The following is a 19082-nucleotide window of genomic DNA, read 5'->3' as shown; positions in this document are numbered from 1 at the left end:
GCTTCTCCAGTGAAGTCCATTGTCCCATTAATTCTAAATCAACAGCTCCTGATTTCTTAGAGCAGCCTTCCCCAGCCTGGTGCCTTGTAGATGTCTTTGCCAATTAGTCATGCTGGCTGGGGCTTATGAGAGTTGTAGTCCAAAACATCTGGAAGGTACCACATCTTAGAGCTTCAGTTATCTACATATTTTAGACTCGGCAGATATCTTCCCCCCCAACACACCCCAGACATAGATCATGCTCCTTCATATAAATTATAGTATGTGACTCCAGTTTTGTATCCCACAGTGACATCCAAAGTTCTGTGCATATAGGGGCTTCCCGTTCTTTTCTATACAAGGGAAAATTCCTCACATTTCCAGACCTAGGACAGTGGCTGTTGTTGTTGAAGTCTGTGGGTTATGTGGTACATTTCATGCAGTAACGTCTGGAAAAGCCATGTTATCTTCCTGTATTATTTTAATTTGGCTTTCCCCAATTTGGTGCCCTCCAGATGTGCTGCACTATAACTCCAATAATTATAGGAGTTTCAGTCCAACACATCTGGAGGGCACCAGGTTGGGGAAGGGTGTTTTAATTAACTGAATGGTTTTCTTACCAAGAATGGGATTCACCCAGTTTCTAGAAATCGTTATGTGGCAAACCAAAAACACACATTGGGTTGTATCAAATTGTGGGTTTGCACTAGCAAAAAAAACTTCTCCTTGCACAACGTGGGGGACCCCCAATTTTCACCAATCCCCCTCTAGTGCAGCCCCCTACGCCCCCCTCAAGGCTGCTGTTGAGGACTGAGAGACACACCCCCCCCCCGGAACAGAATGGGACGTGGTGCAGGGAACTGCAGTAGATAGCGGGAGATGAGCAAAACCCAGAAGCCCAGTCTTGCAGGAGTGGGAGTGGAGGTTCTTCCTGCTAGCACAAAGCCACCATTGGCGCAAGGCCACCATCATGATTGTGGTGATGAGCCCACATAGGCACACTGAAGTTCCATTGAGTTAAACCTATCACTAAATATGTGGCTCTAGCTGTGAGTAATAGGCAAACGTATCTTCTAGGTGTGGTTACAAGGCTTCGACATGCAGTATCTACAAAGGCAAACAGAGTTCCATCCACAGCGACTTTGGGAAATGGTATGGAAGGACTTTGCTTTTCAAAGATATTTTGGGTTTGACGAGAAATTAATTATTATATCTGGGCTTATACCAGTTCTTTCTGTCAAACTAGGACCCTGGGAGCTGAAGCGTGAAGAGATTGTCTTGCAGAAAGAAATAGGGAGTGGCCAGTTTGGAGTGGTGCAGGTGGGAAAATGGAAAGGAAAATACGATGTCGCTGTTAAAATGATCAAGGAAGGGTCAATGTCTGAAGATGAATTCATAGAAGAAGCTGAGACCATGATGTAAGTAATACTTTTTTCTTACACTATGTCCATATGTGCCTCCAGTACATTAAGAACTTCAGGTGGGGGCCTTCTGCAGGTACACCTGCCAATTGAGGCAAGGTGGGTGGCCCCTAGGGAGATGGCCTTATCAGAGGTGGCACTCCAAGTCTGGGATGCTCTTCCTAGAGAAGACTGCCTGGCATTAATTTTGTTGGCCTTTTGTCACCAAGGAAAAAACTTTTTATTTTCCTATACCTTTTAGGTAGAATTTTAGCTGTGCTTTTAAGTCTTTGTCTTATATGATTGTTCTGATTTGTATTAAATTTATATTATATACTATATTATATTATACTATACTATACTATACTATACTATAAAACCCAAACCAGTTCTTTAAATATAAATATATATTTTCTTTTCATGCAAACCATCCTGGGAGTTTTTGTGGAAAGGCAATATAAAAATATTTGTAATAATAAGTAAATAAATAAAAGGGGTAGGCAATATACAGCTTGCAGGGAAAAGTCCAGGTTTGGTTTAAAAACAACAACAACTTCTCCCCTTAATGTTTACATTTTTCATTTAAATATTTATAAGAGAATTATTTTAACTTTCTGGCAGTTCTAGACATAGAATATCACAGAGTAAAGGAAAGAACCACCAGCATCTAAATAGTTCACACAATAATTTCATTTATATGTAACTAACCTGATCATAGTTAGATTTTGAGGGCTTCCAGATGAGGCTTTTGTCATGCAATCACCCTGCCTCATTCTAGAATTTTACTGGGGTGGGGGTGTCCAGATGATAATGTCTTCCACTTGTAGCCCTCTCATGTTTTCCCCTGGTTTGTTCCAACCTCCTCCCCACCCACACACACCCACGCGCACAAAATCCATTAAGGATGAAGAGACAAAATAGTGGCAAAATGCCTTTGGATTGGTAGTGCTCAGAGTCTTCCATCTGGAAGCCCCCTTATTATTCCATTAGCCCAACAGAACTACCATTTCTCCTGATGTTTGCATTGCTGTCTGGTTGGTGTTCCTGTGGGAGAGAAAGTGGAGGAGAGACATTTACAATGTGGGCTTTATATCCATACTATGAACCCTATTGAAACTCTGGCCACTTTAAGGCTAGTCTGAAAATTCTTTTGATCCATGCAATTAACTAGTATTGCTCGAGTATAAGACTATATTAATAATTATTCTGTCTTATGTAGCTTCGCAAGCTTCTAAACACCTGAAAATCTATACATTTTAAACCCACTTTATTTTAGGAAGCTGAATCACCCCAAACTTGTTAAACTGTATGGTGTCTGCACAAAGACATATCCCATCTATATTGTGGCTGAATACATGGCTAACGGTTGCTTACTTAGTTATTTGAAGAGCCACGGGAAAGAGCTACATCCTATTCAGCTTGTGGAGATGTGTTACCATGTTTGTGAAGCAATGTCTTTCCTTGAGAGCCATCAGTTCATACACCGAGACTTGGTAAGTTTGCAGGGCGGGGGGGATTGATTTTTAAAATTTATTTTAAATTGAGAACTGTGGGCTGAAGTGCACACCAGCTCCCCTGCCTTACATGCTGCTAGATAGAGTACATCTGTGCCAGCAGAACTCAACCGTCAAAGCTTTTCAGTATCTGAGACAGTTGGAGTGGTGGTGGTGGAAATCAGATGATGCCAACTGGTAGGAAAGAGAGGCAGTTTCTGACTAGAGGGTTCATTCAAATTTGCATTCAAAGCAAGGAGACAGAACAATGCTTGACTGAGCATAAGCAAAATACAGAACAATAAACTTGAAACCTCTTGGTTGTTTTTATTTCCTAGTACAGCAGTTCTCTAGGTAGATTTGCGGAAGGCTATCTGAGATGTTTCACGCATAACAAAAATAGTCAGGAGCTTCAGGCTTATGCATCCCTTCCTCCCCCACCCCATCCCTTTGTGATTCCCTGCATCCAGTCCTGGTTTGAAGCAAAGCTTTGTTTGCTGTTCGGTCTGAACCAGCAAACAATGATTTGCACTTGCCCTGCAAACTAGGAATCCAGGGTTTGAACCCATGTAACACTAGACCATGGTTTGGCGTTCTGTCTGCATTAACCTTCCATGAAGGAAGAAGCATAAAATAAATTGGTTCCTACATATCATAAATCTGTCTACGAAGGACAGGACAAGAGATTTGCAAAGGGGAGGGAAAAACCTATGATAGTCCTTTGGTGACCCTCACAGATACAAGAATTCTGAAGCTGCGTTGGGACCATTAGAGTTGCGGGAAGGGGCTAGGGATGTCAGAGAATTCTGCCACGGATCTCGGTGAGGCCGAATGCCCGTGCATTTGGCCCCCCGAAATCCGTGGCGGAACGAAGCCCCCGGCCCCCCAACCCACGAAAGGCACACAAAACGGAGCACTTACCTGCTGCCGTCCACACTGACTTGAGAATGGCAGCCGCCCTGCGGCCGCCATTCACTTCTTCATTATAGCTGTGATAGGCTATGTAAGTATTTACGTAGCCTATCACGGCAAGCAAAAAAAACCCCAACAACAAAAAAACAGTGTACGCAAATGGCGGCAGCTACGGCGGCCGCCATTTGCGTTCCCTATTTTTAGCCGTTTTAGCCTACGTAAATATTTATGTAGGCTATTACGGCGAAAAAAAGGGGAACGCAAATAGCGTAGTGGGAGCTATTTGCGTTCCTTTTTTTCCCGCTGTAATAGCCTACGTAAATATTTACATAGGCTAAAACGGCTAAAAATAGGGAACGCAAATGGTGGCTGCCGTAGGTGCCGCCATTTGCATATGCTGGTGTTTTTTCTTGCTTGCTTATGTAAATACTTACGTAGCCTATCACAGCAGCTACGCTGGATGCAAATGGCGGCCGCTATGGCGTCCACAGCAGCCCATCCACAGCCGGAACTCCGGCTGTGGATGGCCCTGGCCGGTGGCTCTGCGGAGCCGCCGCGGAGCGGAGCTGGCCCAGGGAGGATTCCGGGGGGGGGGACAGAGCACCCCCCCACCCTGAATCCAAGCTGCGAAAAGGTAAGTGACTTTCGTACATCCCTAGAAGGGGCATATGGAATACACCCAGTCCTTATGTGATGGGATAATCCTTTGCTAAGAATTGTGATGTTGTTATTTTTGTTTTGGAATATCAACCCCCACCCCCACCGCACCCCTGATCAAAAACCTGTTCCAGGTGAATGTCAATGTGCACAAATCTCATGTACATCTTCCATCATGAAAATATAGATGTTATATCTCTTCACATTATAAGTGGAAAGAGTAAAGTATATGGAGTGGGCTCACCAGCATTACAGCAATCTGAATCAATGTTGTAATTACTTCCCATTGCATTTGGCTTAGGGACTGAGGTTTCTCTCTGTTTGCTCCAGTGCTGTCTTGTGGCATCTGTAGTTCAGTATATGTTTGTCTTATTCGTAGCTCTTTGTGATCCATCTTTTATAATATCTCTTGAATCAGGGGACAGGTCTTCCTGTCTTTATATAATTGATTTATTTGCTCTAGTAGTGTTGACACACCAGCTACAGTCTACCACAGAGTTGGTTGAGATTTTACCTCAATGACTAAGGGCCAAGCAGTACATTACACTGGCAGATCCATGATTTCAATGGGGGCAGGGGTATTTAATCTGCTTATTTGATTGGGGGTAGAGGTGTTTAATCCTTTCCCTGTGTGTTTTTTTCCTGATAAAAATCCTCTGGTGTTATTTGCTTTTTGGGTAGAAGATAGGGGCATTTCTATCATGCCCATACCCCCATCTCTCTCTCTCTCTCTCTCTCTCTCTCTCTCTCTGTCACCCCCCCCCCCCAAATAGCCACTTGGAAGGGAGGAATTTTGATCAGGGAAATAGCACAGGGGAAAGGGTTAAGCATTTCTTCTCCTACTACCATTGCTCCAGTAAACATTGGAGCTGCTTTACAGGGGGTACAGGTTGGGGGAGATATGACACTGATTGACATCACATTGTGTTTTCTACAAAGGCTGCTAGGAATTGTCTGGTTGATACTGACCTAACAGTGAAGGTATCTGACTTTGGAATGACAAGGTAAGCCACAATCAAAATCTTTAGCACAAGTGTAAAATCTTGTCATGTTCTTAAAAGCACACACACACTCCAATATGAATAAAACCTCCACAATGAAATCTTCCACCCCCTGCCTTTGATTGTGTAGCATATGGAAAACAACTTGTTTTCTAACCAACATGGAATTGATACAGTACAAACGGAATGTCTGACATCTTTTAAAGTAGGAGTGGAGGATGTTTTTCCCCAAGGGCCACATTCCCTTGAGAGTAACCTGTTGGTGGCCTCATGCCAGCAGAGGACAGGGTTGGAATTCTTGAATTACAAACATTTTTTTTAAACCCTGCCCAGATAGATGGATGATTTGATAAACCAGGGGTTGTGAACCCCTTTTTTCCTGAGGGCCACATTCCATTTTGAAGACGCTCCCAGGATCCACATTCCCGTGGTAGGTGGTGCTGAAGGCAAAGGGGGAGGGCCAAGATTCCCCAAAAGACCAGCATATTTTAGCTTCACGCTCTCACTGCCAGTAGCTAAGAGCCAAACTACAGCTTATGCTAATCACATAGTGTGTAACTGAGGTTTATCTCTTGTTTACTCTCCTGTAAGTGTGCGTGGCTCCAATTAGGATTAGGACCACTGTGTTCTGGGAGGAGAGGATTAAACCTCCCCCCCCCCCATACACACATGCACCTGTTTCCCCCCTGAAATTCCATTGGGGGGAGGTTCCAAAAAGAGAAAAACTCTCCATTGTCAATGGAGATGTTTTTCTTTATTAATCCCCCCCCCCCCCCGGTGTGTGCAATTTTGGAGGAAAATGGATGGAAGAGCAAGTTTAATCTTCCTTCCTGGAGTGCAGTGATTCCACTCCAAACCAGGGTCACATGTGCTTACACGAGGGTAATTAAAACTATCCAGCCCAGCTACATGCTTCGTGATTAGATGTGTGACCCTCAGCCGTAGGAGAGCCATTTCAACTCTTGAAATGCGGGCTGGGCAGGCTGGCTTGGAAGCCCACAACAAAGGAGAGGGCCTTTCACTGGTGACCCTCGCCAGTTATGGAACGATCTCCCTGACTAGGCCAGCCTGGCACCAACATTGTTATCTTTTCAGCGCCAGGTGAAGCCTGTTCTTTTCTCTCAGGGATTTGGCAGCAAATGATGAGGTTTTAATAAGGTCCTAGACTTGTCTTATGGTTGATTGTTTAAAATTGTTTTCGATATATGTTGTCTGTGTATGTGCTGTCTGCTATGTTTTTATATAAATGGTTTTACACTTTGTATGATGTATTTGTCATGGTTTTTAATCTTTGTAAACAGCCCAGAGAGAAACGTAATACATCAACAAAGAAATAATTGCACAACTGGGAAACCACCAAATGATTGGTGGTTGGGGGAAAGGGGGTGGGGCCAGGGGAAGAGGGCTTGGCCATCTGGCAAACTAAGGCAGGCTGGATTGGGCCCCCAGGCCTGAGGTTCTGTACTCCTGTGAAAAAATAGTAGCTTGAGATCGGTGTTCCTGTCAGTGAAGTTGTCTTGGCAGACCTGACTTTCCATGTAAGATTGATTCAGATGTCGTTTGGATAAGTTCTTATTCTATCCTGTGCAATGGACTTCAGCCTAAAACCACTGAATCTTGCATTGTAGGTACGTGCTGGACGACCAGTACATCAGTTCCTTAGGAACAAAATTTCCCGTGAAGTGGTCGGCACCAGAGGTTTTTCATTACACCAAGTTCAGCAGCAAGTCTGATGTCTGGGCCTTTGGTGAGTATGTAACATCGCTCTTGAAAATGCTACATAAAGCAAGGAGAACAGATGTCATACATCTGAATAGCTACAACAAATGGCTAGAAACAAACCTGAGGCTGATCAGGTATAGGTGGAGGGTACAGAGCACTCAGTATTTCTGCTAAGGAGACTGAAATAAACAGGACCGGTGCAGGGGACATCCCTGGTAGATTGTGGCCTGCTGGTGGAGATGTATATAGGAGAATTCCAGGTTATGACCAGTTTTCTAGTGGATGCCAGCTCTGGAGGGACCACAAAAGCAAGAGGCCCTTCCTATGCAGAAGGGCTGTTAGTTCCTGAGGTTATTTATGTATTTATTTATAATATTTCTAGGCCACCTTCAGGGCAGGAGCCCTCCCAAGGTGGCATACAACAATAAAATAATAAAATTCATATAATAAAAAAACGATATGGTTATAAAAACAGCGAATATTCCAAGGAACAACAAGCACCAGCATAATGCAGAACCTACAACACAATTGCAGCTAAAACCCAGTCTGATAAAATATAATCAGGGGAAGGCCGGAGTAAACAAGTAAGGGTATTGACTCAAAATATCCTTGTTGCTGAACATGCAAGTGAAAAACACATGCCTGCACTCTTCTGGGAGAACAAGCTGCATGGACAAGACAGAGATGCACAAGTAGAATTAAGAGGGTAGCTAGCTCTGTTGCATGGACTCTCTCTGCTGTATATTAGATGGCAAATTTAGATTCCAATTTTCATTTTAGTCATGCATTGGCAGCTCTCCTTTCTCTTGCACCACAGACAGAGAGCAGAATGGAAGAGACTTATGTTTTGCATTAGGGGGATTGTGTGTGAGGGTATGGTGGGTGTGTGTTTTTTAAAAAAACACCCACAACAGACGCGTTTCAAAGTAGGTGTGTGCATTGTTGTGGATATCTTTCTGTAAAGCAGGGTGCTCCTATATCCGGAGATGACTGTAATACACTTCAGTTTAAATTATGTCTGGTTCTGTGGTTTTGAAAAAGGGGATGGCACAACTTACGTACTTACATGGCATTTTGTTTTTCAACACTTTGGGCATGTCTACAGGAATCTTAATGTGGGAGGTGTTCACTTTGGGGAAACAACCCTACGACCGGTATGACAACATGCAAGTGACTGAGAAGGTTTGCCATGGTTATCGGCTGTATCGGCCACAGTTGGCTTCTGAGGCCATCTATCAAATCATGTACAGCTGCTGGCATGAGGTATGAGCACTAGTTCACTTGAGGCTACCAAAGTGACCTGCCCCACCCCCACTGATATAGCTCTCTCTTGCAGGTGTGGGCCTCTACCATGCATAGCCTCAAGTGAACCCTCGCCCCCCAAAGCAGGGGTGGGGGACCCTTCTCCTCACAAAGGGCTGCGTGCCCTCTGGGGAAAGTGATATGGGGTTGCATACTGGCAGTGGGCGGGGACAAGCCAAACAAGGACATCTCTCTTTCTCTCTCTCTCTCTCTCCGCCACACCCTTTCCACATTCTTTCTCTGCCGCACACTCCTCACTATCTTCCCTTCTCTTTCACAGATCCACACCCATTCACATGCATGCACACATACTACAGCCACACAGGAACTAGGGATGTACGAAAGTCACTTACCTTTTCGAAGGGTGACATTCCCAGTGAGGGGGAGGCGCTCCATTCCTCCTGCCGAAATTCTCTCCGGCCGGCTCCACTCCGTGGCAATTCCACGGAGCCGCTGGCCAGGGCCGCCCGCAGCCGGACATCTGGCCGCTGGGCAGCCGGCACAGGGACGCAAATGGCGGCCGCCATAGCCGCCGCCATTTGCATCCCTGTATTTTGCCATGATAGGCTACGTAAATATTTACGTAGCCTATCACGGCAAAAAAACAAACAAACAGCGAACGCAAATGGCGAACATCCGGCCGCTGGGCAGTCTGCACAGGGACGCAAATGGCGGCTGCCATAGCCGCTGCCATTTGCATTCCCTTTTTTTTGCCGTGATAGCCTACGTAAATATTTACGTAACCTATCACGGCAAAAAAAAGGGAATGCAAATGGCGGCGGCTACAGCTGCCACCATTCACGTTCCCTTTTTTTTGGCCGTAATAGGCTACGTAAATATTTACTTAGCCTATTACGGCAAAAGAGATGGGCGCAAATGGCGTAGTGGCCGCCATTTGCGTTTCTGTATTTTGCCATGATAGGCTACATAAATATTTAAGTAGCCTATCACGGCCAAAAAAAAGGGAACGCAAATGGCAGCCGCTGTAGCCGCCGCCATTTGTGTTCCCTTTTTTTTGCCGTGATAGGTTACATAAATATTTACGTAGGCTATCACAGCCACACAAAAAAAGGGAACGCAAATGCCGTAGCTGCCGCCATTTGCGTTCTTTTTTTTGCCGTGATAGGCTACATAAATACTTACGCAGCCTATCACAGCTTCTGCAGGGACACAAATGGCGTCCCTGCATTAGCCGTGATAGGCTACCCAAGTATTTACGTAGCCTATCATGGCTATACTGATGAAGCGAATGGCGTCCACGGCCACCATTCGCAAGTCAGTGCGAACGGCAGCAGGTAGGTGTCCCGTTTCACACGCCTTTTGCGGGGTGGGGGGGCGGGGGGGCTTTGTTCCGCCATGGATTTTGGGGGGCCGAATGCCAGTGCATTTGGCCTCATTGAGATCCGTGGCGGAATTCTCCGACATCCCTAACATGCACACACACACACATATTACTCAGCTGATTGGTGAGAAGCAGCTGACCAGCAGGAAAGAAAGGGCTTGGCTACAGCATCCCAGCAACTCTGCAGTCCGCCTTTCCCCACTGCTCAGATGTGTTTGCTGCCAATCAGCTGAGCTGTGTGTAATGGAGGGGATCTCCCCCCCTGTGCCCCCCCGCCCCATGCTACTCAAGGGAACAACTGAGCAGCAGGAAGGAAAGTGGGCTAAGGAGGGAGTGGGCCAAGGAGAGGAGGCAAGACCTGGGAGGAGAGGCTGGTGAGCTGGAGGGGAAGGCCCTGCAGGCTGGAGATTTCCCAGCTCTGCCCTATAGGGCTACTCATTCTTTTCAAGGACAGGGGCAACACACATACAGGGATTGCCTGCACAGAGCTTTCCCCTTCATTGTAGTGAGAAGACTGAATGTGCAGCAGTTCCATGTGAGTGCAGTGCCCAGTGGTCTTGGATTCAGGTGTCTGACTTCATATTATGTACATCAGAATGGAATTTTAAATAGAACTTTTACCAATTTATGGTTTTAATTGGAGGTGTGTGCCAGCCACAAGATCCGACTTGCACCCCTATTTCGCACTTCAGAAAATGATCCAGACGAATTTGGAGGCTGTCTCCTTCAACTTGGGTACCAAAGCTGAGTTGAGATTTGGAAATCTAAGGCTTTGTGCCTCCCTTTGACTATCATGGGATATTTAAAAATAGCTATAATGTGTGTTTTTCTTTTTTCCAGATGTGGATAAAACCTGCAGGCATAGTAGCCCCATAGGAGGGGATTATGTTTGCTAATGTTCAGAAACATGGGTACAGTGGGTTTTGTGCTGCACACCTTTACATGTATTTTGATTTCTTTTTAAGTGAACTGCCAATAACTTTTTTATTTCTTTGCAGAATTGGATGAAACTTGTGGGGATAGTTTCCCCTTCTGGGGGGACTGAGCCTGCCAAGTTTCAGATGAAGGGATCTTTGTGCAAGAGCAGCCTTTATATTCTTAGGGTATCTAAAAAAGGACATTATTGCCCTATATTCCTTATGGACCATTGTTCTGAAAATGACAGATAGCATAGAGTTGACCCTAAGTAAGAAAACTCAAAACTGCAAACTTTCAGAAGGGTAGAAACAGTGATTTATGTGGAAGGGGAGTTCTCAGATTGTTTTAGGGGTGTTGGTGATTCGCTTCCTCTTCTTGCCCCGCGGCATGGTTTTTTGGGCCATTTGTATGAAAACAGTATGTATCATAGATGTGTCTCCAGTCAAGAATCCTGCAAGGTTTCAGAAGGAGAGGCTATGTGCAGAGGATAGGGAGTTATGATGTTTGAAACCCAGTTTGAGACTTTTTGGATAGTGAAGTCTAATAGCACTGGAAGAATAGCCATCTCATGTTCCCATCCTTGCCCTCCTCCAAAACATTGGAGACTCCCTGGTAAAACATGCCCTATGATTAGAAGGTGCACCTGACAGTCGCTCAATCCCTCTCCCTCTCCCCGCTCTCATCAGTGTCTAGAGAAATAAAAGCAAAAGATGCTGTTTTTGGAGAAATGCTGTCTGCCTCTCCAGAGCTGAATTGCGAACAAAGCCTCGTGCAGGGTCCAGCTTCAGTTCTGGTCCCATTGGAGAGGAAAACACATTTCACCTCTGGAAGGACCGGAAATGGTCCAAAGGAGCCCAGTTCAGCTGTGGTCAAATTCTATGCATATCATTAATAATAATGCATATCTAACATTATTATGTAGAAGGACATAGAATAATAGAATCATAGGGTTGGAAGGACCCTATAAGACCATCGAGTCCAGCCCTCTGCTCAATGCAGGAAGCCTGCTTCCCAGGCAGTCTCCCATCCAAGTACTAACCAGGGCTGACCCTGCTTAGCTTATGAGATCAGACGAGATCAGGGCATGCTTAGATTAGTAATAGAACACATTTGTGGAAACATTGAAAACATGTTAATTCCTTTGTCTTTTTAAAAAAGGATGGTTGTGAGTAGGAAAATCATAGAATAGTAGGGTTGGAAGGGGCCTACAAGGCCATCGAGTCCAACCCCCTGCTCAATGTAGGAATCCAGGTCAGAGCATCCCTGACAGATGGCTGTCCAGCTTCATCTTGAATGCCTCCAGTGTGGGAGAGCCCACCACCTCCCTATGTAATTGGTGCCATTGTCGTATTGCTCTAACAGTCAGGAAGTTTTTTCAGCAGCAAAAAGAGATTTATTTGTAAAAGCAAAAGCAAAAGAAAGTGCTTTTTTCACTTGAGTATTTGCACTATTCCGCTATCCTACAGTGCCACCTAGAGTTTACATAGGAAAAAGTAGGAAAGGAAATGCTCTTCAGGTAGTGCTCGGATCTCAATTCTGCGATGGAACCAAAAGTAGATACAGTGGATTAACAGCCTTGTGTAGAAAAGCTCCAAGATTCTTGCGCAGTAGGATTGGGAAAGACCTCTGCCTCCTGAGACCTTGGAGAGTTCGTCTCCTTGGAGTAGGCTGCATGGATCAGTTGTCTGATTACACATAAGAAACATCATGTGCTCATAGTCCCATTGTTTTGACAGGACAGCGCCCAAAGAGAAACAACAGGTTTCCTATTCAGAGTTCCAGAGTTCTTCATTTTGTAGCAAAGAATATGTCACACAAATGAAAGAACTGATAATGGCAAGTGCTGATGTTGTTGGTTTCTCTTTTTCATACAGTTGCCTGAAAAACGGCCCACATTTCACCATCTGCTTTCACTTATGGAACCACACAGAGAAGAAGACAGACCTTGAAGAACAGCCCATCCTAAGTGGGACCCTCCTCCCCCACCCCCACCATTTATTCTGCTGTCACCTGTAAAATCTGGCTTCAAAACTTTTGCCAAAATGTGTGAGCTAAAATATTGATGAACGAGCCAGTGTGGTGTAGTGGTTAGAGCGTTAGACTAGGACTGGGGAGACCCGGGTTCCAGTGTGCATTCAGCTGTTAAGCTCACTGAGTGACCTTGGGCCAGGCACTTTCTCCAGCCTAACCTACCCCACAGGGTTGTTGTGAGAATAAAATGGGCTGGGTGGGACATGGACTATGCACGCCACCTTGTGTTCCTTGGAGGAAGGTGGGTCATAAATATAATAAATAAATAAATGGAGTGAGGTAATACACACATGTTGAATTTTTATTTATTTATTTACTTATTTACTTACTTATTTATTTACTTACTTATTTATTTATTTATTTATTTAAGAGAGAGAGAGAGAGAGAGAGAGAGTGTGTGTGTGTGTTTTCCCCTAAATTACAGCATGGCTATTAGTACCAGAGGATATTATGAGAAGCTGAAGGCTAGAAGGTAGCGTAAATATAGCAACAACATGTAGTTAGTAACATCTGTGTAAGTGTGGCTGGTGTCAAACTACTATATTGCTCTTATTCTACTCAGTTTTGAAGTTGCTCCTTAAAATCCGAGATAGTCCTTGAAAGGTGTTCTTTTATAAGCATGAGACTATTTTTTTAAGGGTGGAGGAGAGAATTTGAATTTTTTAACCTATGTCTTTAGTAAAATACTTTGCCATTATTTTTCAAATCTCTCTCTACTGTAGATATTAGAACAAAAGAAGAAAGATTCTTACTATTTGGAAGTAAAAAAAGAGCCACCAACAAGTGCATCAAGGTGTATACACAACTGGCTCTAATGAATTTTTAATTTGTTTTTAAGGATACTGGCATTTCAAGCTTGCTAACAAGCTGAGTATCTTACATAGAATGATTATCTGCCCCCAAAAAATCACACACACACCCCAAAAAATATTTAAACATCAGCTTTTCGTGTGGATAAAATGCAGTGAAGACTATTGAAAACAAGAGCTTATAGTAGACACATACATTAAATGTACCAGAACAAATGGCAGGCTGTTATAAATAGTTCAAGAAGTTTTCCACTGTTTGCATCTTTATAAGTGACACCTATATTTTTCCCCTAACAGTTTTTTTTTGAGGGGGGGAGGGGTGATTATCATCAGGGAAAAGGCACAGGCAGGAAGGTGTTAAAAAACAACCTTCTGCTCCTAAGCCAGCAATCTGCAGCTGCTTTTCACAAAAATTTAAAGAGATGGGAGATCTCATTACTGATCTCTGTCATTATAAGTGCCAAGACCAAACTCAGTGCAGACTCCCATGCGTGCCTGCTCTCCTGAATCAGGAAAGCTTCGTGCATGGTTCCAGGGCCCGGTTTCTATAACTGGCATCCCGATGTTGGATCAAGAACCCTATCAGCAATGGTGAATAGATAATAGGCTACTATAAGTTTTGATGGTGCCTATTAACTATTTGGAAGGTCTGAATCCAGCCCCACTTGTCCATTGGGCATAGAAGGATGGGTCTTTGGTTCAGACCTTCTCTGCTGAAAACAGGTGATTGGCACTACCAAACATTAGCACATACACACATGATTCTGTGATAGATGCACACATACCGGTAAACAGCAATGTTCCAGTAGTCCACTTTATGTTTAACACTCTTTGCATTCATGTGGCCCTTCCTGTATCATACAGTTGCAACTGACACGCAATGATAAGATACATGAATTGATGTCTTTCATTTTGTTTTTTAGAACTCTGAGATATCTTCATCTTGTCGAAAGGTTGAATTGATTTCCCCATGGTCCTCGTAGGGGTTGGGTGTGGTTGTTCGGACTAACTCATTTTCTGCTTCCCTTCTTTTCCTACACATGAATAATAAATTGATTTCTGTGTTTAACTGTTAAAAAGCCATGAACATATTCACACATAATGAAAGGAAAACACTGCTCTTGTCTAATATGATTGCACTTAATCTGAGTTGTGTATGTGCTGATAAACTGACATTTAAGTAGGCTTTCTCACTTCAATAACAGCACTGTGCAGTACTGAGTGGAAATGTATGTAAATTCATAGGGATTTGGGGATTTTGTAAAATCTGTTCCGTCTGTGTTTCGGAGAATGTCAGGTACTTTTCATTCCATTGACCATGCATTGACAGAATTTGATTTTTCCCCCATTTCTGGAATTTGTGCAAATTTGCAGTTGTGAAAATGTGCAAATCCCCCCTCCCCCGCCCAAAGGTGCATTTTCATGCTTTAGCATATGGGGAAAATGCACATTTTCAGCTGGTGGTCTTGATTTTACATGTTTTCCTACAACTAAATTTGCATAAAATTCCAGAAAGTAAAAAATCCAGTCTGCATATCCGTGGAATTCATGCAACTCAGGATAAGCCAGTCCACTGCAGAATCAATGGGTCAGATTCATAGAAATCCGAACTCATTTGATTCCATTGCAGATTTCTCCAACATCCCTGATAGGAGCACAGTTGGTACATGTGTGAACTGAAAACGATAGAGTTGACAGTTTGCTGTGTGGAAGAACAGACTAAACCCATGTCACCTTAGATTTAACATCTCCTACATTGTACAAAATGAGTCTGCAATCATTTAAGGAGGGTGCACTGTCCATCAAATGTCACTTACTTTTTTCGGTCTCTCACCCCCATGATGATCAAGGCAATGGATGCAATGACTATAATACCAATGACAACTCCAAAGACTATAAGCCATACAGTGACTGAGGATTGATAAGGGGGTGCCAATGTTGGAGGGATACCAACAAATTCCAAAGTTTGGTCATCCAATTTGAAAGCTTCATTGATGCGTCCCCGAGACATTCTGCCAGCAAAAGGGGAAAGCCGATTACAAAGATTCTCCTTATAAAAATGTCCTGCTTTCTAATAAAATGCTTAATGGAATTCTACCCAGTGGTGCTGCTCTGATATGAGAAAGCACCCAACATGTTAAAAAGGGCAAATATTTTGACAGTATTGTTTACATTCCACCTGCCCTTTTGCTCCTGTAATTAGCTTGTGTCTTCTCTTCCTGATTCTCAAATTCTATGCTACTCAAATTTTATCTTCTCCACTGGTATAATTCAATCTAAAGTTAAATATTCAGGATAAAATTCTGCTTGTTTCTGAGGCCTCTTCACCATTCTCATCTTCCCCGATATTTATGCTAGACTTGGAACAGTTTCTAGACTTTAAACTCCTTGGCTCTAAAAGTCACATTTTCTGACCTTTTGCCTTGTTGAATTTTCCTTTCCCGTCTTGTGCAGCACAATCCTATGCATGACTACTCAGAAGTACATCTCACTAGGATCAATATGACTTACTCCCAGGTAAGTGTGTATAGGATTGCAACCTGAAAGTATGTCCCACTGAATTCAGCGGGGCTTCTGAGTAGACATACATAGGATTATGCAGTAAGTCTTCTCTTTAGGAAGACTAAGGAGAAAACTGTTACACTTTTCTTACATGGATTACTTACTGTTCATTTCACTATGAATGCATGAAATGGGCAATTACTGTGTTGGTTTCCTGATCTTTGTATTCACTCAAAATAAACACTGGTGTCATATTTCCACATGCTGTGTGAAGTGGCCATGGGTTCCTGGGTTTTTATTATTCATGTAGTATCCCTAAAGGGTTCCCACATATTTATTTTGGCTTAGTGGTTAAGATGCTGAACTGCAGACTGGAAGGTCGGCAGGTCAGCAGTTCAAGACCCGAATGCTGCGTGACGGAGTGAGCTCCTGTCTTCAGTCCCAGCTTCTGCCAACCTAGCAGTTCGAAAGCAAGAAATTGCAAGTAGATAAATAGGTACCGCCTCGGCGGGAAAGGTAACAGCGTTCCGTGCACCTCAGTGTTCAGTCATGCCGGCCACATGATCACGGAAGCGTCTTCGGACAGCGCTGGCTCTTTGGCTTAGAAACGGGGATGAGCACCGCACCCTAGAGTCGGACATGACTGGTTGGGGACACCTTTACCTTTTTACCTTTTAATTATCTGTTCAGTTCTTCTTCTGCTTCTGATTTGTAGGTTGGGTTCAGTTGTAATGTGAAACCATGGTTTGTTTAGTTAAATCATGGTTTCATGTTACATCTGAATCCACGTGTACCCACAAAAGTATAATTGGTTTGAACAAACCAGAATTTGAAAACACAGTTGGAAGGTGGTTTGTTATCCCTGAATTCACAGACAACTGACAAACAACAGATATGGCCATCTCTCCATCTCAAAAGGGTGTTGAACCATGGAGACAAGAATAAACTTATGACGCTTACAGCTGAGCAGATAGGAAACAAAAACAGAGGATCAGCTCTGAACCATAGTTTGCACAATGTTCATCTGGAAGCTCAAATTATGGTATGGATTCTTACCTACAGTCAGCACAAATAATAGTTTTGTGTTACCGCTGAAGTGAACCATAGATGGGTCTTATGATTCTTTATCTCTTTTCCTTTTTGTCCAATATTTGCCTTTGTCCAAGATTACTTTTCTTCTAGTATCTTGAAAAACTCACTATACAAATAGGCTTTTCAGTTTTCAAGAACCCTGGCTACCATAATGTTATGAGTCACCTATCATTCTGTCCAAAAGGGTAAAAAACAAACCACTATGAGCTCTTTGTAGAAGAGAAATACATCTCATTTGCATTGTACAGCCCGTTACCAAATGCTAACAAGGCCTATATCCTATTGTTTTCAAGGTGAGAAAATTAAGCACATGCTTAGTCTCCCACTATAGTTAATAGGACCTGAAAGTGCTCACTTTGGATGGATCATGTCCATAGTCTAGTTATTAGAAAAGATACAGACTTCTCTATTCTGCATTCCTTTTATGTGCTAGATTTCTACATATGCCTCTTCCTCAATTATTTTTTAATGAAGTGTACTTAGGACCAAGGCATAAATGGCAAGTTACCCCCTGCTGCCATGCATAACACCAATATGCCAACTTCTTCACTCACTCATGCAACTTTTCCACTTCACTTGCATACTACTTGTTCCAACGCAAAAATTTACCTGATTGCGTCTTCTGCTACAGTTCTAGGAACCAATTCTGAGATATTATTAGGCATGCTGACCACAAAATAGAAAGAGATCCTTGGTGACACATGACCTACATGGACATCCTTGGCCCTGATGGCGGAGAAAATGGTCTTTAGTAGAAGTCATATATTAACCTTCTGAATGAACATTATTTTGATGCCATTGAACAAGTCTCAATGGAATATATGTGTTGTGCACATTGACTAACATGTTCCATATACATAGAGAACCTCTAGGCAAAGGTGTTCAATTAGCTAGCGACCCAAAGCTCCTTATTTCTCCTCCTGTAAAGTATCCAACTTGAGTCAGATATATGGCACCAGCTCTCTGAGAGATTAAAGTAACTGGCTCCATATTTGTATTGCATGTGGCAACTAATTAAACCTATACGGCGTGATCATCTATTTCCTGTGCACAGGGCACTAAATTGCTGTCTTAAGGGCAACCCGCCACCCCCAATAAAAATGAGTGTGTTGTTATTTTTACTGGGGCGAAGTTGCCCTTAAGATGATTGTTGGGGCCTAGAGTCGCCTAGGCTCGTAAGAAGCTGCTGAGTCAGGGCATTGGTTGATCTAGCTCATTTGTCACCCTGAGGGTTGCATTCCTTATGGGCATATTTCTGGTGGCTGCAAGCTAAAGCCATTCTCACACACACCTCTGTCACCCCATCTGGTCTTTTTCCCCCTCCCTCCATCCACCTGCTTCCTGCTGCTGCTCAGCTGACCTGTGTGAAACAGCTGAGAAACGGGAAATGGCACTGAGCTGGTGCTGCAGGAAGAGAGTGCACCTATCCTGCATTGCCAGCTCACTGTGTGCTGTGAAAAGGGAGCCATTTTCTCACCACGCAGCAAGGAAATACAGCAAGCTTGAGCAGGAGGAAGAGAGCAATCTCTTCCCTCAGCACCAGGCAGCTCATCTGTGCCCCACCCCGCCCCACCATCCCATTTTCCCTGCTCCTCAGCTGTTTCCCACAGTTCATCTGAGCAGTGTGTGTGGGGAGATCAAGGGAGGGAGGTTGAAACCTCCTCTCCACAGTGGAGGCTGGTGGCTCCAATTTTGGTGGGGCTGTAAATCCACTCTGGGTTTCAGTCAAAACCAGCCAGAAATCTAAAGGAGCTGTCCAAGGTGCCAAACCTATTTTGGGCTAGGGTTCAGCACCTTGGATTGCCCCTCTAGAGGTCTGGCTGGTTCTGACTGAAACCCAGAGTGGATTTACAGCCCCACCAAAATCAGAGCCACCAGCCTCCACTGCTCCTCCCTGCAATCTTCTTCCCCCCACACAGCTG

At 43.8% G+C, this 19082-nt stretch overlaps 2 protein-coding genes across 2 annotated transcripts in view; one reads left to right on the top strand and one right to left on the bottom strand.

Moving 5' to 3' along the window:
- BMX (BMX non-receptor tyrosine kinase) overlaps positions 1–13045 on the top strand; it is a 38153-nt gene extending 25108 nt beyond the window's left edge. Inside the window, exons 13-19 of the mRNA XM_084844133.1 lie at positions 1057–1131; positions 1226–1397; positions 2656–2872; positions 5381–5445; positions 7071–7189; positions 8270–8427; positions 12601–13045. Of these exons, the coding sequence (XP_084700259.1) occupies positions 1057–1131; positions 1226–1397; positions 2656–2872; positions 5381–5445; positions 7071–7189; positions 8270–8427; positions 12601–12675 (881 nt within the window). The 3' untranslated portion in view covers positions 12676–13045. The remainder of the gene's footprint in view (positions 1–1056; positions 1132–1225; positions 1398–2655; positions 2873–5380; positions 5446–7070; positions 7190–8269; positions 8428–12600) is intronic.
- Positions 13046–13129: 84 nt separating this feature from the next.
- ACE2 (angiotensin converting enzyme 2) overlaps positions 13130–19082 on the bottom strand; it is a 41331-nt gene continuing 35378 nt past the window's right edge. Inside the window, exons 16-18 of the mRNA XM_084844132.1 lie at positions 17770–17886; positions 15384–15578; positions 13130–14600 (exon numbers count right to left, since the gene is read on the bottom strand). Coding sequence (XP_084700258.1) covers positions 14486–14600; positions 15384–15578; positions 17770–17886 — 427 coding nt within the window. The 3' untranslated portion in view covers positions 13130–14485. The remainder of the gene's footprint in view (positions 14601–15383; positions 15579–17769; positions 17887–19082) is intronic.

The sequence above is a fragment of the Heloderma suspectum genome, chromosome 3, assembly GCF_057233095.1.
Source record: "Heloderma suspectum isolate Gila_16-S chromosome 3, 16-S_ref, whole genome shotgun sequence".
Classification (NCBI taxonomy): domain Eukaryota; kingdom Metazoa; phylum Chordata; class Lepidosauria; order Squamata; family Helodermatidae; genus Heloderma; species Heloderma suspectum.
Note: the sequence above shows the minus strand (reverse complement) of the source record. Positions and strands in the feature narration are given on the sequence as shown.